A 22,541-nucleotide genomic window follows, 5' to 3' on the forward strand; every position below is an offset into this window, starting at 1 on the left:
TTGAGGTCTAGGACAGAAAAATGGCAGGTCTCTGAGGGGAAGGTGGGTAGCAGAGAATAAGGTTGGATACTATGGGGTGAAGGGGAACCACTGCTGAGCTGAGAAGTCAGAGATCCTGAACCAAGTGGGAGGGTCCACTGGGCTATTTTTTTAACCATTGAGCATGGGGCTATTAAAGTAAGAAGAAGTGGGCACAGAAGATTCCTCTTTAAGAGGTCAGAGATAAGAGGCTCAAATCCCTGGAGACTGTGGAAAGAGAGAGAGTGGGACTGAGCCTTGGTGATATATTTGGTGGGGTTTGGTGAGGCAGGTAAAGCTATCCCCTACACTGACAATAGGGGAACAAAAAAGATGTAGGTCCCTAAAATTTCACTGGGACTGAGTAGATGGTCCCAGTGTCCAGAAGGATGGATATGGATCACCCTGATACTGTGATGTCTATCCAAGGCTCCTGATCAGAGAGGTGGTGGCCAGGCCAAGGAAGCCCGGGTCCCCTTGGTTGTCCATGGCCAGATCTATGAGGTCAGCTGAAGGGCAATCTGGACTTGATGTTCCCATGCCATGTGGGACATGAGGGCAGTCAATACCCCAGTGCTGTTTTTGATGGCACCTCAGACGTGGTCTAGGTGGTTTACAAGTGTTAGACAGGCCTGGGCCCAGTGACCCTCCTGACCTCTTTTGAAATGGGGATATGGAGGTTTTCAGGCCTTGGGAGCCTGGGCAGTTGTATGGTTGGTCAAAAGACCTTCACCAGCATCAGGTATTAAAGGCTACCACTAAGACTTCTGACAGCAGAGTCAGGGGTCCTTTCTCTAGACATTTAGTTTGGCTCTAATAGTAGGGAAACTGACATTAGAAGAAGTAGGCCATAAGGAGTTGCTTTCTACCTGAGGTCTCAGGATCCAGACTGGTTTATGTAAGAGGCCTTCCTCTGTAAGGCTGTCTAGGAATTGAGATTATGTAAGAGGCCTTCCTCTGTAAGGCTGTCTAGGAATTGAGATGGGTTTTTGTATTTGTCCTGGATGACCTCTTGGATGTTTTTTTTAAAACTAATTTACTGCTTTGAGGGTGGCCTTGTGAAGTCCAGCCAGGAGGTAAATTATCAACTAATCTCTAGCAAGGATGCCTCCTGGGTTATTGCAATTCCATTTAAGGTCCTGGTAGGGGACTGCTTCAGCCCCGACTGGGTGAGTAGCCTGTTGCTGAGGAGGAAAAAAGGATACTAGAGAGGCTGGAGAGGAGTAGAAAGGCCTGTGGGTGCGACCGACAAAGGCTGGAGTACTGTGATCTAAAATAGTGGAGGAATCATCTGGTTTGGACTTCACGGCTAGGAGGAGTTGTTTTTTTCCTTGGTTGGCTTATGCCATGTGGTCACTTTTAATCAAGATGGGAGTGAGGTCACATGGCAAGGTTAATCCTTTCCAACCCTAATAAAGATGGCCGTCAGCCGCGTGGATGCCTTCATCTCGATGTGGGGCAGGGATGAGGCTAAGATGGCGGCAAGCCGCATTTCTTTAAGATTACCTATGTGTAGATTTAACTACCAACCCCAGTGTTAGGAGTTTTCAGTTAACCCCTTTAAAAACTGTTTTTAATCACACCCAATAGGCTTACCCATCTTGAGGTAAGCTATATAAACCTTAGCAAAAATTTTGGAGAGTTAAACCGAAACCAAGAGCACGTGGTGAGTGTCAACAGTCCCCGTTGTGAATGGTCCGTTCTTTTACTTCGTCTGTTCTCCTTTCTCTGCTACATAGTCAGGCTCGCCTGACACGGCACAGACATTTTACAGGAAACCTTTAAATAAGCATGCTTGGGCTGGGATGAAGTGGGCATACGCTAACTCCAGAGCCAGCTTTTAATTGAAGTAGGACAGCATGAAACAATAGTCTAATGCCACTCATACTTAAAGAGCACCTAAAAGACACCCGAAATCCCATTAAACCGAATCCAGTAAGCTGAGAACAAAGGCTTGGAGACAGGAAATTGTTGAGCTGTAGCTATAGACAGAGGACACTACTGGAGGAAGCGGAGGGATGCACCAGCCAGCAAAGAGTGTGTGCCAGGTGTGTGAAGTCTGTTGCAAATGCACTGGAGATGAGGAAATAGGATCCCAGTGTGGCCCAGACTCCACACCCTGGGGGGAAACTCAGGCTAAAGGAGAGTCTCCCGGAGTCACCACACCACAGGTAACTGTTATAGCTGTGATGGAAAACGCATCCTGGTGATCGGGAGCCAAGGCATACAATAAAGTCAAACTGCACAACACATCTCACACAATAGATTTATTGGGAAGGAAAAACACAGGAGTGTGTCTGCCTCTGCTTGAGAGAGAAGCAGCAGAGAACTGAGCAGAACACAGGGTTTAAATAGTTTCTTGGAGAGTGCAGCTTTCCAGGATGGCTGGGGATTGGAGGGATTTTATGGCTTGATCTTGGGGTGAGCTCAGAGATTGGTGGGAATTTTTTCCTGTAGGGTGAGGCTTGGCTGCTCTCCTATCTTGGAGCTGGGACAGGGACATTAGGGCCTAGAGGAAAATGGGAGGTGGGGTGGGGAAGGTGGGGTAGTACCTGGCTGTTAAGTTCCTCAGTTAAGTGAGGATGGGGATAATGGGGATAGTGTGGATGATGGGGATAGTGAGGGTGGCCACTTTTATGCCTTGAGGGTTTATAAAGGGAGTATCTATCCACACAGGGAGTTGGCATGAGTAGCCAACAAGGATGGCCTTGAATTCCAGATTCTCATATCTATACATCCTTGGTGTTGGGATTACAGATGTGGGCCATTGTACATGGTGTGTGTGTGTGTGTGTATGTGTGTGTATTACAAAGAATGGGTTTCAGTATGGCATTTTTACACCTATGTTATTATACTTTGACTTTATCCATTCCTTTATCACTACTTTTAGTTTCAGTTTTTTTTTCTTCTTTCATATATTACATCCCAAAGGCAGTTTCCCCTCTCTCTACTTCTCCAGTTCCTCCCCCAACCTCCCCTCCTCTCCAGATCCTCCTCTATTTTCCTTACATAGAGCAGTTCTCTCAGGGACATCCACTGAACATGGCCAAAGAGGATGCAAACCCTCATAGCAAGGTTGGATGAGGCAACCCAGGAGAAAAACAGTCCCAAGGCAGTAAAGGTACAAGAAACTTACAGAACAACAAACAGATTGGAACAGAAAAGGAAGTTCCCTCTCCACATAACAATCAAAACACTAAATGTACAGAACAACGAGGGAATATTAAAACCTGCAAGGAGAAAAGGCCAAGTAACATATAAAGGCAGACCTATCAAAATTTCAGTTTCTCTTAGTGTGACATATAAAATAATGGATAGCATAGGCTTGCCTTAAACTTGCTATAAAGCATAGGCTAGCCCATAAGAGATCCTTTTATTTTGGTCTGTCTGGGGTTGGGAGTACAGGTATAAACCCACCAGCTAGTGGTTTTACAGTTACCACCAACTTGGATTAGATAGAATATTCAAATATTGGAATGATAAAAACAGCTAATGTTTACTCAATGTACTGTTTGCTAATTATTTTTCTTGACACACTGTATGCTCTGTTGTCTCTGATGCCTGAGATTCCTTTTTTCCCCCTCTGGAAAATGTACTCTTTTAAAGTCAGATGAAAAACCCTCCTGAGGAAAGCTGGTCTCTTTGTAAGCCCCTTGAGGTGCATGAGTGTCCAGGTTAGCCCCACCCTCAGGACCTCCAACCACCAGCTTCCATCCACAGAATGCCTAACAGCCAGCCCCAGCCCCAACTCTAGAGTTTTAAAATAAATAAGAAGCTCTAGACTTGAAACAATCCCACCAATCCCCACCCTGGAACCTAACCCCCACCCCCTAGGAATCCTATATAAACCCTGTCTCTCCTCAGATCTCTGTTGTTTCCTGTCTGAGCACTGGCAGTCACCTTCTGGGCTTTTCCCTGCCAACGAATCTTATGTGAAGTTTGTTGTGCAATGTGACTTTGTGGTATTCCTTGGCTCCCAACTCCTAGGATACCTTTCCATTTGAGTTGTAACCCAGTCTTCCCACATATAGGATAACAATAATCTTTTATGTGTTTTGCGTCCTCTGTGCCTACCAACCTCTTGTTTCCTGCTCTAAATATCCCATCTTAACCTTTTTTCTGGTTATAAAAAAAGAACAGGTAACACTGTATGTGGACAGCACCACATATATTTGTTCACAGGGTGTTCTTGTTTCTGTGTCATTTCATTCCACTGTTAAGTGTGTTTTTGTTAGATTAGGCATCACCAATATGATTGTCTTGAAGGTTACTTGTTCAAGTACCAGAGCCTTAAAGGAGTTTTGTGGTATTAGAATCTGATCCCTTATTTCTGCCTTCACTATTTACTTTAATATTTAATTAAATAAGAACAGGAACTCCATTCTCCTCATTGTTCAGCTTCCAGACTTGTTTCCAGAGTCTTGATATTTTATTTGTATTTTTTAGGTAAATTTATGTTCCTATTATGCAGACTGTTTTTCAAAGAAACAGACTACCAAGACCTTCTGAGAATTAGGTTGCCTTGACTTGAAAATACAAGGCTTTCTGAAAACTGCCAACTCCAATGAATTTAAAAACCTGTAACTGTTTAAGTGCTATAAAAGTTCCTCTTTTATTAAGCTTTGCTTGCTTGCAAAAGTCATAAAGAACCTATGTAAGAATCCCGCTGCTATATTAGATGCCACCCCATCCTCTTACTAAGGGGGACTGTAATGATAAATTTTTTGCCTTTCAATATCAACATGTGGCTTCATCCTCTGTCTCAAGATTCTTTTCACTGCTTGCCAACTATCAGGAGGCATGAGTGTCTACACCAGAGATGCACGGAGCACACTGACAGTTCTGACAGAGACCTGGCTTCCGGGTGGACCACAAGCATTCTTAAATCTTCAGACTTGCAGAGTAGTACCATTCAGAAAAATGATCTTAAACCTTTCATTGATTCAACACGAAGATTTTTGGCTTTCTTTTTCTTTCTTTCTTTTCTTTTTTTTTTTCTGCTTCTTTTTTATCGATGGGTAACTTTTAAATTACTAGAAAGAAGAAAAACGAACTTCGGGGAGGAGCTGGAACTAAGGCAACACTCACCCTAAGATTCTAGCATGGAACCTCCAAGGTAGCCCCTAGGACAAAGCTCCGGGTTTTGCCTCCAGCTACTAACAGCTTTTACTCCACCCATCTCTCAGGACGCGATCTAATTCCGTCTCCCAGCAGAAGCGGCAGCCAATCGACTCACTGGGCAGTCGAGCTTCAGGAAGCGGCCTCTCTATCCAGCTACCCTAGTGCATTGTGGGATTGCGGCGGAGTCGGTGCTGTAGAAAGGTTTACCTCCGCACTCTTGGCAAGTACAGTAGCCGAGAAGGTCCGGCGCGGCCATGGCGGCCCACCTGAAAAAGCGGGTGTATGAAGAGTTCACTAAAGTGGTTCAGGTAAGCTCTGGAAGAAAAAGTCATAGACCGGTCAGCGCGGGAAGGTTGTCCGCACCCCTGCCTGTTCCGCAGATAGGCGCCTAAACTTGTGTGTAGCCGATTTAGGGTTAGGTTCTCAGGCTGCTTGTCAGGCAGGGGGCGTGTTAGGTCGAGGCCGCTGTTCTCAGGTGTACTCTGACTTTGGTTTTTGTTGTTTGTTGTTTGTTTTGTTTTGTTTTGAAAGTTCTGGGGATAGAATTCAGGGTCTTAGGCATGCTAAGTTATTATTCTACCCTAAGTCACACTCCCAGCCCACTTGAAATCAAAACGAAACAAAATCATTAGGACAAACAAAGTGATGTACAGTTTTAAAAACTGTCAGGTGTCTCAAACTCGGTTGTGCCACATCGGGTTACACATGCGCCCTCCTGTCCTCAGTTAGGGGCATAACTCCTCACTCTGGTACTCCTAACTTTCAGAGACAAGTTGGGCAGTATGCAAAGCCCCAAGGCTGACTAAAGGTCTGTAGAATTCAAGGCCCAGAAAAAGCAGGCAAGAGTCGCAGGACCTCAATTCCATCAACCTCTCTCAGAGTCTTTTAAAGGTGGACCAAGCCCCTGTCAGAACTGACAGTGTGCTCCATGGTATCTCTGTAGAAGAGTCATATTCTGCTTCTTAAATTTTCTTATCTTGAGAAATATTTATTTATTTATTTATTTATTTATTTATTTATTTATTTATTTATTTATTGTAGTAAGGGAGATTGAACCTAGGGCCTCGTGCATGTTGAGACATGTGCTCTACCACTGACCTGCTACAGACCCAGGTCACATTTTGTTAAATGCAGATTAAATTCAAAAGGTTGGTGAGGTGAGGCAAGATCTGCATTTTGACCAGGCCCCAGTTTATGCCAGTGAGTCGCCAGCATTCTTAGATATTTAGGTAGAGTGGTACCATTTAGGGAAAAAAATTCTTTTTTGAGATGGGATCTCGCTATGTAGAACAGGCTGTTCTTGAACATGAAGAAATCAGCCTGCCTTTTCTTCCCAAGTGCAGGGATTAAAGGTGTACATCACCATTCCTGGTGGAAAATGATTCTTAAACTTTTCATTTGCTCATTAAGTCAACAGGAAAGTTTTAAATTTTTTAAAATACTTTCAAACACTTGAGTGATTTCTCTGTACCATTTGTGTGGTAGGAAGTCTTTGGCTATCAGAACTCTGCCTTTTGGGAGCACATAGTCTAACTGGAGAGCCAGAGCAGTGTATCTGTGATTGTCATAGAGAGAACTACATTGGCAAGACAGTATTCTTTCATTCTCTTTAGCATTTTCTCCTTTTCCTAAAACCAAGCTCTAACTTTCAGTGATCTAGTATTTTTTTTTCCCCCAGTCTATCCTTTCTGCTATCTTGGCACATTTGTTTATTAACTTTCTCTTTATTCTAACTTTTTCTTTAAAAAACTTAAAATTGTTGTACTTTATGTTATGTGTATGGCTGTTCTGTCTGCATGTATGCCAGTGTACCACATGTGCAGTGCCCACAGAGGACAGGACAGAAGGGGGCATCAGATACCCTGGAATTGGTTGTGAGTTACCATGTGGGTGCTGGTTATTGACCTGGGTCTTCTGCAAGAGCAAGAATTGCTCTTAATCCATGAGTTATCTCAGCAGGTCCAACTTTTTAAAACACAAACAAACAAGATCTCAGCTGGGGTGCCTGGGGTAGAGGGATGGTGAGGTAGGGGTGAGGTGGCACACACTTTTAATCCCATCACTCAGGAGGCAGAGGCAGGTGAATCTTTGTGAGTTTGAGGCAAGCCTGGTCTCAGAGCAAGCTCCAGGACAGCCAGGGACTACACAGAGCAACACTGTCTGGGTGGGTGGGTGGGGCACAAAACAAAACAAATAAGACAAGGTCTCATATGGTCCGGGTACTGAAAACTTGCCATGTAGCTGAGGTTGAATTTTAAACCTCTTGCCGTCACTTCCCAGTTTATGCAGGGGATTGAACCTGGGACCTGAGCATGTTAGGCAAATTCTCTACAAACTGAGCTATGCTCCCAGCAGCTCTCAGGTAATAACTTTGACTGAACATTGGCTTTAATATTTTATTCTTACTTTTTTCCCATATAGTCAGTTCTGAACCTTTTGAATGAGTCAAGGGTCTGAAAGCTTTTCTAGCTTTTCAGAACTCCTGCCTCTGTGGTTTCCTTTCTGGGATTTTCTGGCTCTGCCTTCCTTTTCCTTCCTCCCTCTTCCCTTCCTTCCCTTCATTAAAGATAGATTTTTATCTCTGTATATGTCTGTGTGAATGTTTTTCATGTGTTGACCAGAAGAAGGTCACTGGAGCTGGAGTTAAACACGTTTGCGAGCATCTGACCTGAGTCCTGGGGACTGAGTGTGGGGCTCTGAGTGAGCAGCAAGTGCTGCACCATGGAGCCATCTCCCCTCCCCTTTCTCTCTTGGCGGTAGAGTAAGCTTGCCGGCTTTCCACGATTGCTTTGCTTTGCTTTTTAAGTTAGAGGCGTTCAGAACATTCATGTTTTTATATAATGCTGCTTCTTTCTCTCCTACATCCCTTTTCTAGCACGCCATGTTTCATAGTCTCTGAACTTTCATAGTTGTCTGTTTTATACAAAACTCGTGTGCTTTAAGACCTGACTGAAAGTTCAGCAGGCGGTTAGCTTCTCGTGCTGCTTCCATCCACTGTGTGTGCTCAACTACTTGATCCCATCGCCCAGTGCTGCAGTCCCTGCCAGTGTCCGTATGTCTCTACCAGTGTGTGTTCTTCAGCGGCAGAAATATTAGGGCCTGGCTCCATAAAATGTTACTGACAGTGGCCGAGATTATTTCCTTCTTTACATATTCCCTCCAGGGAAAAATCATTCTTCACTCTTGAGCTAGCTGCAGTCCAAGTAAATTTGTGTGTTAGAGCTTCCTGCTTCTACCTCCCGAGTGCTGGGGTTACAGGTGTGTACCCCCAGTCATTGGAAAAACTGATTTTTAAATTTTTTATTTTAAATTTTATATCCATACTTATCATAGGGTGATAAAATGAAATCTCTGTACTCCTGGTATTTTTTCTTTGTTATAAAGATGAGGAGGGGGCAGGGACTGGCATGTGTTTAGGGCCTATCACGTGTACAGTAAAGACAGGGTACTTTATGTTCCTCACATATCCCCTGGGAACGGTATTGGAATGCCCTTTCATAGATGAGAAGGCCTCGCCTAGCTAGCAGTGTGCAATTCTTCTGACTTCAAAGCCACTTTTTTCATGTTATATAATGTTCCTGACTATAATTATCCTGATAGAGAAATTAGATGGAAATGATTGTTACCTACACTAAAATATTATAGTAGAGGGTAAAGAAAGTGATTCAGTGTGACATTTATCTTAGTTACAGTTTTTTTTCTGTCTGCCTGTTGTGTCAGGACTTAAGGAACCTATAGGGATAGGTTCCCTTCTATACAAATTTAAACATTTTTAAAACATTTATTTTGTGCAAGTGTGTATGTGTGTGTTTGTGTGTGTTTAAGAGTTGGTTCTTGGGGCTCGAGAGATGGCTCAGTGGTTAAGAACACTGACTGCTCTTCCAGAGGTCCTGAGTTCAATTCCTAGCAACCACATGGTGGCTCACAACCATCTGTAATGGGATCTGATGCCCTCTTCTGGTGTGTCTGAAGACAGCAACAGTGTACTCATACATAAAATAAATCTTTGAAAGAAAAGAGTTGGTTCTTTTTCTATTATGTGGGTCCTGGACCTGGAACTCAGGTCAGTCATCACTTTACCTACTGAGCCACCTCACTGACCTCAGGATACTGTTTTTTTGTTTTTTTTTTTTTTGTTTTTTTTTTGATTCTTTTTTTTTCGGAGCTGGGGACCGAACCCAGGGCCTTGCGCTTCCTAGGTAAGCGCTCTACCACTGAGCTAAATCCCCAGCCCCGGATACTGTATTTCTTAAGTTCTGTTAGCTAAACATATGTGTTAGAAGGGAAAATTTTTCCCATCCTATGAATGCAGGTTAAATTTACAGACTGTTCTCACCTCTTACCGTCTTTACTGTCTTGCAGCAACAGCAGGAGGAAATCACTACTAAGAAGCTCCGATTAACAAAACCGAGTAAATCTGCTGCTCTCCACATAGATCTATGTAAAGCCACCTCCCCAGCAGATGCTTTGCAGTACCTACTCCAGTTTGCCAGGAAGCCAGTAGAGGCAGAAAGTGTGGAGGGGGTAGTCAGGATCCTCTTGGAACATTATTACAAGGTGAGAAGGCTGTGAGGACCGGGTGGGGTTGATTGTCAGAGCTGTGCTGTGTCTGCAGACTGAGTTAACGTTGCAGAGGAGCAGGAAGGTGTTGACTCATACGCCAGGTCCTGTGGGTACCCAGATGAAAATGAGGTATGTGCTGTCCTTGGGAGTTTGCTGGGTAGTCAGAGGAGACAGGCATGTAAAGGACTTGCTTAAGGTACTGGGAGCTCTGCGTGTAGAGTGAAGTGAGAACACAGAAGAAGACTTAGGGTCAGCCATGTCATTGCTTTGTTCAACACTGGAGTGTACTTTGCTCATCATCCTGCTGTTCCAGGTTTAATGTGAGGTCCTCGTGCCTCCTGTGATAGCCCTCTTAGTTTTTAAAGCAAAGTGGCATTTTTCTCCTTTATAGAGTGCCTCGCTGTGTAGCCCAGGATGGCATCATATCCTCTAGAGCTGGAGTTACAAATGGTTGTAGCTGCAGTCTAGGTATTGGTAATCAAGCCCAGGTCTTCTGAAAGAGCAACAACTATTCTGAACTGCCTAGCCATCTCTCTAGCTATTGATATTCATTTTCGTAATGAGTTTGTCTTTATACTAGCTCAGGTTTCCACCACTTCCTCTTTCTCTGTACTTATACATTAAGATTAATTTTTGCAGAAAACAATGTTCCCAAAGTAATGTATAGGCTAAATGACCTGGTCGCATCTGGTGCTTCTTTAGAAACTAAATGAGCTGGTAGTAGTGCATGCCTGTCCTCCCAGAGCTGGGAAAGCTGAGTCAGGGGATTGAGAGATTGTAGCTAGCCTGAGCTGCACAGGAAGCTTCAGGCCATCTGGACTGTAGAAGCAGACCTGTCTCAGGAGACAGTCCCAGGCCAGTCTGGTAAAGGTGCTTGCTGTGTAAAGCTTGACAACCTGAATTTAATTCCCAGAACCCACATAAAGAAGCAGATGCTGGCCAGGCTGTGGTGGTGCATGCTTTTAATCCCAGCATTTAAGAGGCAGAGGCAGGCAGATCACTGAGTTTGAGAGTTTGAGACCAGTCCAGGATAGCTATGCAGAGAAACCCTGTCTTGGAAAACAGAGACAGACAGAGACAGAGACAGAGACAGAGACAGAGACAGAGACAGAGAGAGAGAGAGAGAGAGAGAGAGAGAGAGAGAGGAGATACTGTGGCATATTGGTAATTCCTAGCATTCCTATGGAGAGAAAGGAGGCAGAAGCAGAAGAATCTCCTGGAATTTTGTGTGGCATGTGTATACACACACACAGATACACAAATAATAAATGGAAAATAAAAAAATAAAACCACAACCAAAAATACATAGGTGAGGTGTGTGTGCAGAGAGGGTGGTCACATTTGCATGGCAGTTGATTTTTTCCAACCCAAATTTAAATACTTTTGTCATTGGTATGGAAAGGTTACTTAATGTCAACACTGACAAGACCCTCCTCACCCCATTCAATTTCATTTATATTCATTAAACGTCTTTTCAGTCTTAGGTATTGTGCCAAGTACTTAACTATACAGTATGATAAAGAAAGAGACTTACTTTTTGTCTTGGGGGGACATTGCTTATCACAGCAATCTTAGAGATTAACCTCCTACTCTACACTGAAATGGCCGACATTTCATTTCCCTTTCTCTCTGAAGCTAGAGCCCAGGCACATGATCGCCCTCAGCCACTTGCACTTGCTTGTCCCAGCCTTTTTCTCAGGACCTGATGGTCCACAGGAGTCAGTGATGAAGGGTTTTTTTCTAGTGGTAAGAGTGGCCGCCCTAGTTCCCACTCTCCATCCATTCCAAGAGCAGTGGTCCCAGCAGTGGTGCTGGGTGTCCAGTACCAGCCATGTTGGTGGTGAAAATGGCTATGACCTCCAACATTTACTGAGTAGTGGAGGTAAGATACTTTTAGTGTTAAGTGCACATTTTTCAGTTTTAGAAGTTAACTACATCAAGAAGACTTAAACATTTCCATTTGCAGTATTGAGTATGTCATTAATGGGGCAAGGCTGCCTTTTAAGATACATGAAGTGAATTTCTCAGAAACAAAGCTCCGGACTAGTTGGCTCTTTGAATATACTTGGGATGTCAATCCTGTACTGTGTGTGGTTGATGGCTGAGAGTAAGTTTTGAATGACAGATGTGTGTTGTTTCTTGTTTTTTCTAGGAAAATGATCCATCTGTGAGACTGAAAATCGCATCGCTGTTGGGATTATTATCAAAGACTGCAGGATTCTCTCCAGATTGCATAATGGATGATGCCATTAACATACTACAGAATGAAAGTAAGTTGCAGCTGACAGCTATGGGGTCAGAGTGCAAATCTTCAGTTCTACGTACAGAATTTACAACGGTGTTTGGTGTTGATAGTCATTAAAAAGATTTTTTTTTTTTTTTTAACAAGGTAGGGTCTTACTCTAGCCTAGGCTGTCCTGCAACTTATTAGGTACCCAGGATGACCTAAAATCTGAAACAGTCATCTGTCTGAGTCTCCTGAGAGACTCCGTAAGTCACACACCTTCTCCTTAAGAAGGAGTTTGAAGATGGTTTAATGGAGGCGTGTACATGTATCCATATTAGGGCTGAAGTATAGTTTTATGGTCCAGGGATGTAGCTCAGTTGGTAGAATACCTATCTGGCCTAGCATTCACGAAGCTGTGAGCTTAGACTCCATCACTGCATAAACAGGGCAGGTCATAGCTCAGTTGAAGAGGGCTTACCTAGAATGAAGTCCTAGGTTCCATACCTCCCCTTACCCAGCACCACATAAAATGCACATGGTGGTTCACAATGTAATCCTAGCACTTGGAGGTAGACTCAAAAGTTTAGGGTTATCCTTGCCTGCACAGGGAGTTAAAGACTTTAAGGTTTTGCCTCTGTCTATAGCTTCATTTAACAACTATCATTGTGACCTTACAAAGTGCTGTATATTTATTACTGCTTATTTAATATAGAGGTTGGATATTAATTTCCCTTTAAAAAATAATTCCAAGTACTTTTTTCTTTTGGGTTGACTTTTTGGTATTTTTGAGACATAGTCTGGTTGGCCTTGAACTCACATTATAGGTCATGTGGGCCTCACAACTCACAGAGATCTGCCTGCTTCTGTCTTGAAGTATTGAGATTAAAGGTATACATTTCCAAGTATATTTTAAAAATGTTATTTTATAGCTGGGCAGTGGTGGTACACAGTTTTCATCCTAGCATTTGGGAGGCAGAGGCAGGCTGCTCTCTGTGAGTTCAAAGCCAGCCTGGGTAGCCAGGACTACACAGAGAAATGGTGCCTTGAAAAATGAAAAAAATTGGGGTTGGGATTTAGCTCAGTGGTAGAGTGCTTGCCTAGCAAGCGCAAGGCCCTGGGTTCGGTCCTCAGCTCCGAAAGAAAAAAAAAAAAGAAAAAAAGAAAAATGAAAAAAATTACAAAAAGTTTTTTTTCTGTGTATGCATGAATGTGTATGTGTGTGCGGGCGTGTGCGCGTGTATATGTGTGTGCGTGTGTGCGCGTGCACATGTGTATACCCGTGGAGGCCGGAAGATAAAGTCAGATTCCCTGAAGCTGAAGATACAGATGGTTGTGAGCCCTGATGGGATGCTGGGAACTGAAGGCAGGATCTCCAAGGTGAGTAAGCACTCTTAACTACTGCACAATCTCTACAGCTCCTGATGTCCCAATTTTATAACTAAGTAAAGAAAGACTCAGTGAAGTTATTTGTTCAAGCCACATGCCATGTGGCAAAGTTCACTGTACCTGTCGTACATCCAGTAGTGTGAAGGAGAGGGAACGTGTCAGTAAAAGACAGAGAGCTGGAAACCAGGAGGTATTTAAGGAACTTGAGTGGGTTTTGTTTTTGACATAGCACCAGGGAGTGGTGATATGCTTTGAAGATAAATGTTAAGTCTTGAGTGCTAAGGAACATGGACCCCACGTTGGGCACCATCTGTCATTGTAACATTAATTTTGGGGCTGTCTTTTACGTCCTCATAGGTCCAGCACCGTAGTGCCCCACATATCTGGTAGATATCTTGCCAGAAGCACACATCCCAATTCTGTGGTGGCTCAGTTTCTCCAGCCGCCACACACTTTCTTATACTTAAATCGCTACATGAAAGAACACACAACCCAATAACCTCTGATCCAATGATAAGATATAATGGTCCACCTAAACATACAAAGCCCAGTACACATCCATCCCTTAAGAACATTCATAACAACCTGTAAAGGTACAGTGTGGAATCTTAATGTCAGCTTTCATGTTGTTTCTGCCGCTTCTCTCCATCCCTCCTCTCTTCCCCTTTCCCTTCCAGTCACCTCCCCTTCCCTCAGACTTTTCTCCCGCCCATCCTTCCTTCTCAGCTCTTTCTATCCTGTACCAGCCCTTACCTGTATGACATTATCCTACAGTGCAGGACTGTGAAGTTTTATGATTGAGGACATACAATGATCAAGTCAAATTTTAGAAAGACTATGGTACCTCTGGGGAATTTTGTTTGATATTGGGGCATCATTTACTGTCTATGTAGAAATATCCAGTCTGATTGCTCAGAAACTCAGGAGAGAAACTAGGATCAGGATTTAAAGTGTGTGTGTGGGGGGGGGAGGGGGTTGGGGATTTAGCTCAGCGGTAGAGCGCTTGCCTAGCGAGCACAAGGCCCTGGGTTCGGTCCCCAGCTCCGAAAAAAAAAAGAAAAAAAAATAATAAAGTGTGTGTGTGTGTGTGTGTGTGTGTGTGTGTGTGTGTGTGTGTGTGTGTGTGTGAGAGACAGCCTTGTGTGTAGGTTTCCTTGAAGGCTAGAAAAGGGTGTTGAATCCATTGGAGCTGGAATTCCAGGCAGTTGTAAGCTGCTTGGCCTGGGTGTGGGAAATAAAATTCAGTCCTGAATTAGGAGCAAGCTCTCTTAAAAACTGAGCCAGCTCTAGCCCAGGATTCCAGATTTAGATTGGATTTTTGATTTATCAGATGTAAGCTTTGTAAGTTTTAGTTAGCTTTTTGTGGATGTTTCCTTTTTAAGGAAATAAATCAATATGGTAGCATTGAGGGTGTCTTTGCCTCTTAGGTTTCCTGTGATTACCTTTTCATATTTGTGGCTTATTTTATATGTGAGTCCCTTCTGCAGTTTGATCTGAAAGCCTTACACATGGTGGGCAAATGTTACCAGAGAAGTAAACTTCTTACTATGGCCAAGATCACTTGAATTACCTAAAATCCTCTTGTGTTCCACCAACATTATAAGGACTGTATTTTGAAAGACAGAAGCGTGTGTGTGTGTGTGTGTGTGTGTGTGTGTGTGTGTGTGTGTGTGTGTGTGGTTTGCTGAAGTTTATTTTTGCTTTTTGTGTTTTCTTATGAGATAATTCCTCTGGTCATGCTAGCCAGTAATTTCGGCTGGTCGCAGATTTGTTTAATAGTCACTTGTCAAGCACCTATTTGATCATTGTGATGGGAAAATACATCCAAAGCATGCATACAATCAGAAGTTCCAGAAGAGCCTTTATATATATAAGGATGATCTAGTTGAGAAGATTGATGTAAGCCTTTTGTTTTGTTTTTTGATTTGATTCTTTGCCATTTATTAGGTATTGATTGAGCACATAATACGTTATTCTAGATTTTGAGACAATGGAGGTGAAGAAAGTATGGTCTTTGTCTTCAAGCATCTTTCTGTTTCTGGTTTAGTGTGATGGGCAAGTAAGTAAAGTTTCACGCCTGTGTGGAACCAAGAGGAGATGGACGATTAATTCTCTTGGGGATTAGGATAAACTCCAAGGATTATTAGGTGCACCCCGAAGGCCGAGAGGACAGTTTCTAGGTAGTCAGATTAGAAGTGAAGGAGGTTGGGAAAAGTTCTAGAAAAGAGTTAAGAGTAACCAGGTGTGTGGCGCCCCTATAGCCCAGCACTGGGAGACGGAGGCAGCAGGTTCAGAGTCCTGCATCAGCTTTGGCTACACTGAGAGTTCAGGGCTACATGAGACCTGTCTCAAAACAAACACGGGAAAAATCGAACACTTGAAAATATGAGTTACAAAGGGCAGGTTAGAGGCCGAGGGGGACGGTATGTGTGTGGGAAGTGGTACGTGTGCATGTTTGGACTTTGCTTGGAAGGCTTCATCTTCATGTACCATTTTCTCATTTTCTTTTTGTTTTTTTTTAAGGTTTATTTATTTATATAAGTACACTGTAGCTGCCCTCAGACACACCAAAAGAAGGCATCAGATCCCATTACAGATGGTTGTGAGCCACCATGTGGTTGCTGGGATTTGAACTCAGGACCTCTGGAAGAGCAGTCAGTGTTCTAAACCACTGAGCCATCTCTCCAGCCCCTGTTTTTGTTTTTCAAGAAAGGGTTCTCAGTAGAACTGCCTCTGCCTCCCCAGTCCTGGGATAAAGGTGTAACCAGCACACTCAGCTCAGTGTACTGTTTGTTTGTTTGACACAGACAATGCTTTCCTGCTTTAGTGGACTTCTGATTCACTAGTGCTGATACTAAATGTTTCCGAAGGACCTGCTTGGTGCATAGGACTATGCCTAATCCTGTGAAAGTCTCATATTTCCAAGACTAAGTTCCTTTGGAAATTTAGTTTTTAGTTGAGGGGATAAAGGATTAGACAAATAATTAAGAAGGAAATAAATAAGTAAATAAGAATCTACATTCCTTCCCAAAGTAAATTAGTATTGACACTGGTCTGTTGAAATGTTGTAATTCAACCTTTCCTCTTTTCTAGAGTCTCATCAAGTTCTAGCTCAGCTATTAGACACTTTGCTTGCAATTGGCAGTAAACTCCCAGAAAATCAAGCTACCCAAGTGCGATTAGTGGATGTGGCCTGCAAGGTAAGAGGATAAGTAGTTTTCATTCTGGGACAGAGAAGCTGTTGGATCTTTGTGAATTCTCTGCCCTGTTGTTTTTAAACAAAATCTCAAACGTTCAATTTTACTAATAAAGGCTGGGGAGCCAGATGCAGGGTGAAAGCCAGTTAGCTCAGCGAGGCAGAGAAAGAACCCCGCAGATCTTCTGCCTTAGCTGACACCCAAGAAGGAAAAGGAAGCTCTCCTCCATACCTGCTCAAACAACACTCGGTGTCCTCCCTTCTACCTCCTGTGTCTCTATCCCTCCTCCTGACTTCCTTTTACTCTCTCTTCCTGTTAACTGGTTGCTTGCTCTGCCTCTTGACCTGTTGTTGACTGTATGTAATTCTGTTTGCAAAAACAGAAAGTTCTTGGATTAAAGGTGTTTGCTAGGTCTGAGCCACACTACAACAAGACACGGTTTTTCCAGTAAACAACACAATCTTGGGTTGTTCTTTTACAGTGTGATCAAACACTCTCCAGCACTGCCCAGTGTAGTCCTCAGAGTGAGAACTCTAAGAACTCTTGGTGACTGTAAAAGCTGCTCTTTTTAGTCCTTGGTGTTTGGAAATTAAGCTAAGTGCTGTAGTAATTCTTTAAAACAAATACATTTATTTGTTGGGTGTAGGGGATAGCGAGTCCTAGCACATATTGGAAGTCAGAGGACACCTTGCAGGAGTTGTCTTTCTCCTTCCACCATGTGTTTTTGAGATTGGTATTGAACCTGGCTGCAGAGCCTTTACCCACCGAGCTGACCTGCCAACCCCTCGGTGATGATTCTTGGGAGGAAGAGTAGCTTGGATTAAAGTAGTGGACAGATGGGAGATGTGAGATGCTAGATTTTGATAATTGCTTAGGGGGTAGTATGACATTGACTTTACTTATTTGTTTGTTTTCATTTTTTCTGGTCCAGGCTTGCCTCACACTTGCTATGTAGACCAGGCTGGCCTCGCACTTGCTATGTAGACTAGGCTTGCCTCAAACTCACTGAGTTCCACTTGCCTCTGCCTCCTAAGGCATGTACCACCATACCAAACCTGTTTTTATTTTTCAACAGACTACTATGGTTACTCACTCTATTAGTGTAAAAATGGTGGCACTTTGTGGCACAACAGATGGTTGGCAGCTAGCTCTCTTTTAGAAAATTTGTATGTGGTTTGTAGGCAGTGGGGAGGGTATGTTTGCCTTTGTTTGCATGTGTGTGCGAGTATGTGTGTACGTATACACGTGTGTACCTGTGTGCATCTGCATGTATGCATGCATAAGCCAGAGGTCAATGTCAGGCATCCTTCTTTACTCCTCTCTATTTTTGAGACAAGGTCTTTTACTGACTTGGAATTCTCTCTTCTGCCCTGTGAGTCCCTAGGACTCACTGTTCTCCACCCTACTACCTTGGGAATACAGGTGTACTGGGCCACCATGACGGGATGGAGGTGGTGTGGAGGTGCTAAAGCGAGCTGGAATCAGGTTTCCATGCCTGAGTGACAGTCACTACTCACTGAGCCATGGCCCCAGCCCCACTTGGCAGTTCTTAATGATGATAGCTATAATGTGACCTGTGGGGGAAGGACATCATAAAATTACATTTGTTGCCTGGAGGGTATGACTCAGTGTGCTAAGATGAGTAGTATGTAGGTTATGCGTCATTGTTGCCTGGTTACCTTCATAGAGGCTAGAAGGTTTTAGTTCAGTTGAAAATCAAATAAAGCACATATAACAAATGTGACATGTCTTCCAGGGGTTGTTTCAGGCAGTAGTTTGGTTATGAAAAAGGATGTTTCCATACTAAATATAAGTCACTTTAAAAGCTAGTAACTGATGGTCGTTGTCTGCCTCATAACTGGGTTTTACTTTTCTGTTCAGTGCCATATTTTTGTGAATATTTTGAGTACTTATTTATGAGGCTTTGTGGAGACAGAAGAGTAGGCTTTAACATTTTAAAAAATATTATTACCCTATGCGAGCATGCGTGTGTGTATGTGTGTTAGGGCACGATTAGAGGTCAAGATGACAAATTCGTGGAGTTGATTCTCTCTTTCCACTTTTATATGGGTTCCAAGGATTGAACTCAAGTTTCCTAGTCTTTCAAGGCAAGGACCCTTAACCTGCTAAGCCATCTCGTCAGCCTTCACAGTTTTCTTTTCTTAGATATGTGCAGGCAAAGAATTAACTGAGGTAAAATGCTTGATGGTACATTTTTGGAATTTTTTTTCTGTGTTGAGATTAGAATTTAAGGCTTTAGGCATGGTAGGCAAAACCTCTACTAGTGAGTCACACACTTAGCCCCTGAGTGGGCCATTTTTATAATGGGGATTCCCATGCTGAGAGCCCAGCTTCTTGAAAAGGAGCTTTCTCCTGTACTTTCTTGTGTCTCATGCCCATGTAAACCTGTGGTATTGAGACAAAAGTTAAGAGCCTGTACAAAGCTAGGCAGGTGGTTCTGCCACTGAGCTGCAGCCCCAGCTGACCCGATTATTCTTTCCTTATGAATTGGGGATTGCTGAATTAGAGCAGGAGAGGATTGCATGATTTCCAAGATGCTAGAAAAGATTGTGCTCCCACATCAGAGACATCAGAGACAGAGTGACAAACTGACAGAGACATGGGACAGGGCAGGGGACAAGAAGGAGGGCAAAGGGAAGCTAATACTGCATATTTAAATCAGTGATTTTATGCATAGAAAAAAAGCTAGGTATTTGGACTGAAAGGAAATAGGTAACTTGTTTTGGCAGTTGTGTCTGTGGCTGTTAGGTCCTGAAACTGTGTGTGTAACTTTTTACTGTCCTTACTGTTTTAAATGATGGTAGCAATAGTTGATATTAATATTATGGCTTATAGTAAAAAGTTATTTTAAATATATTTTTATTTCTAAGCTTAGCTTTTTTGATAGCTCATAAGGAAGACAGATGAGGAGTGTGCAGTTCTGAGAGTCAGAACCTGACCAGACTACATGGCCAATTGTCACAGCTGCAGTCTGACATGAGCTTAATTCTTTCATGTAGCTTACTATGCATGCATGCATGCATGCTTGCTTGCTTGCTTTCTTTCTTTCTTTCTTTCTTTCTTTCTTTCTTTCTTTCTTTCTTTCTTTCTTTCAAGACAGTTTTGCCATGTGTCCCTGGCAACCCTGGTACGCACGTTGTCTAGGCTGACCTCATTTATGCAATCCTCCTGTCTCAGCCTCTGAGTGCCAGGAGTACAAGCATGTGCCAACACCCCCAGTTTTTTTTGCAGTCTTGACTATATTCCATAATTTTGTAATTTTTTTCACCTCTTCAGTTTTTGTCGTGCTGTAGTATTTTAACATGAATCTCTTGGCATCATGTTGTCCTTCACAAGGACTTCAGAATATCTCTAAATGATGGATGTGTTAAAGAGTATTGAGGGCACAGCTCTTAGCAGGAACTCCTTAATAACATACGTGCTTGTGTTGATTGCATTAATTGCACTGAATATACCCTTGGCTTTGTTTTTGTTTTAGATTAGGATCTAAAAGACCCACATACTCGTGTGGATAGTCTCAAGTTTCTTTCAATCTCTTAAGACTATTTTTACCTTTTGTGTTTTGTCTTTAAATGCCATTGGCTCATTACCTTGTGAAGTAGTCCATGTCTGTCCGTTTTGATTGCTTCCGTTAGTGTCATGTAAATATTAACAGTATCTTTAGATCAGAAAGGTGGCTCACTGGGTAAAAGTGTTTGTCTTGCAAGCCTGGTGGCCTGAGTTCACTCCTCAGAACCCCTACTGGGGAGAAAAAAGTGACTCCTGAAAGTTGTCCTTTGACTTCGACATCCATACTTTGACATACATGTAACCAAACTCACACATGCACATCATACACAAACATATAATAGTAATAAAATTAAAGAAAGGCTGTATTGTCTTTACTTTCTGACACACAATATCCCAAATTCTTCCACAGAGTCTTACTTTGTAGCCCTGCTGACCTAAAAGTCTATATGTAGATCAGGCTGGCCTCAAATTTGCAGAGATCTGCCGGACTCTGCCTCCTGAGTGCTAGATTTGAAGGTGTGTGCTACCATGCCATTTCTTTATCTGGTTCTTAGTTTATGTATGTATTTAGTTTGTGAGAATTCACTGAATTGGAAACTCGTTTTTTCATGTTTCTGTATGGCTATTAAAAGTTTCTAAAATTGTCTTTGAAGAAATGACTCAGCAATTAAGAGTGCACACTACTCTTGCAGAGAGCAGGAGTCTGATCAGCCCTAACACCCATGTCGGGTACTTTATACCACCTGCCCTCCACCCCCAGAGGATCTGACACTTCCTTTTGGACTCTTTGTGGGCACCATCACTCATATGTGCCCAGGTGTGCATATATAATAAGTGAGTTAATTACTTAAAATTAATTTAATTAAAAAAAGCAATGTTTGGGGAGGCAGATGAGTCCTTTGGCAATGTTATGCTACACATTTTCCCCAGGTTTTTGTTAGTGTTTTAAGCTGTCTTAATTGTGTTCTTTGGCTTTCTCTTTTCTTTTTATAGCACCTGACAGATACGTCCCATGGTGTCAGAAATAAATGTCTGCAATTACTTGGCAATCTTGGCTCTTTGGAGAAAAGTGTCACAAAAGATACTGAAGGCTTAACTGCCAGAGATGTCCAGAAGATTATCGGGGATTACTTCAGTGACCAAGACCCACGTGTCAGAACAGCAGCGATAAAAGCCATGGTGAACATATAAAAAGTGAAAGGGGATACTTAAATTCTTTTTGTTTTCTTCTCTTTCTTTCCCTTCTCTTCCAAGATAGGGTCTGACCGTGTGTAGACCTTCCCTTCTCTTCCGAGATAGGATCTGACCGTGTGTAGACCTTCCCTTCTCTTCCGATATAGGGTCTGACTGTGTGTAGACCTTCCCTTCTCTTCCAATATAGGGTCTGACTGTGTGTAGACCTTCCCTTCTCTTCCAAGATAGGGTCTGACTGTGTGGACTTGAATTTGGGGCAGTCCTTCTGCTTCGGCCCACACTTGGCTCATCTCTAAGATTATGGGGTGTGCTACTCTTGATGTGTTCTGAAACCCCCCCAGTACACATCTTATTGGTGGTGGCCTTATAAAACTGAAGATACAGATTTCTGTATGACAGGTGTTGGGGTCCAGGAACTGCCCCACAAACCACATGACACAGATCTCAAACAGAGATAGTTTACTGGACACACACCTCGGACTGATAAATCAGTGGTGCAGGTCAGACTTGGAAGCTGAGATGGTGATCCCAAGCCAGAATGCAACAGAGCTTTTAAACCTTAAATCCATAAACATCTGTACCAAGTTGCCCTACCAGTCAGGATTTAGGGATAAGGGACTTTCTTAGGACCACGTCTTTGTGGTGCATTTGTTTTGTTCCCATTGGTTGTGTTATTCAAGTGGTGGGGCAACCTGTCTTATGTCAAGCAGGATGCCAGTTACCCAGGGGGGTCTTGGGAACTTAAACTTTATTAAACCACTTATTAAAAGTTGGAGTTTTATTAAAAATGGCTGTGGTAATGCCAGAAAGGCAGTTGTTATCTAGGCCTTAATGTGCTTTTCTTTGGGCTCTGTTGGGAGCCTTTATCTCTGTCTCTGAAGCAAGGATGATATACTCTGTACTTGTTACAATGCCGAATTAGAGCTCTGCTTTAGGTATCTGGTTCTACGGAGAAAGAGTGTGACTTGGTATTATGTTAACAATAGGCATGTAGTAGGTGGTCCCTTTAGAAATGTAGGTGAGAGGAGAAGTGTTTTTAAGGGGAAGTCTTGGTAATCAATTGTTCTTTGAGATTTTTTTCTTCTGGTGCTCAGAACTGAACCCAGAGCTTTGTTAATGACAGGCAAATATTTTACCATTGAGCTGTATATCCAGCCGCCTTCTTTTTCTTTCTTACTATTATTTCATATTTTTTTAAAACTTTGAAATAGTGCTTGGGTTAGAGTTACTGAATACCCTAAATGTTTATAGAGAATAGTCTTTGACCATGTGTTGTATTGAGACTGATGGTACCTGTCTTAGTC

At 42.8% G+C, this 22,541-nt stretch overlaps 1 protein-coding gene across 2 annotated transcripts in view; it reads left to right on the forward strand.

Annotated features, from left to right (window-relative positions):
• Positions 1–5,326: 5,326 nt before the first annotated feature.
• The window catches only part of Ints4 (integrator complex subunit 4), a 63,759-nt gene continuing 46,544 nt past the window's right edge, over positions 5,327–22,541 (forward strand). Inside the window, exons 1-5 of one of the 2 annotated variants that reach the window (NM_001191629.1) lie at positions 5,327–5,447; positions 9,502–9,696; positions 11,855–11,972; positions 16,409–16,515; positions 21,037–21,222. In NM_001191629.1, coding sequence (NP_001178558.1) covers positions 5,394–5,447; positions 9,502–9,696; positions 11,855–11,972; positions 16,409–16,515; positions 21,037–21,222 — 660 coding nt within the window. In that variant the 5' untranslated portion in view covers positions 5,327–5,393. Of the gene's footprint in view, positions 5,448–9,501; positions 9,697–11,854; positions 11,973–16,408; positions 16,516–21,036; positions 21,223–22,541 lie in introns of those variants that run through there. The other variant, XM_063262797.1, reaches the window with a different exon arrangement.

This window comes from Rattus norvegicus, chromosome 1 (genome assembly GCF_036323735.1).
Source record: "Rattus norvegicus strain BN/NHsdMcwi chromosome 1, GRCr8, whole genome shotgun sequence".
In the NCBI taxonomy this organism is placed as follows: Eukaryota; Metazoa; Chordata; class Mammalia; order Rodentia; family Muridae; genus Rattus; species Rattus norvegicus.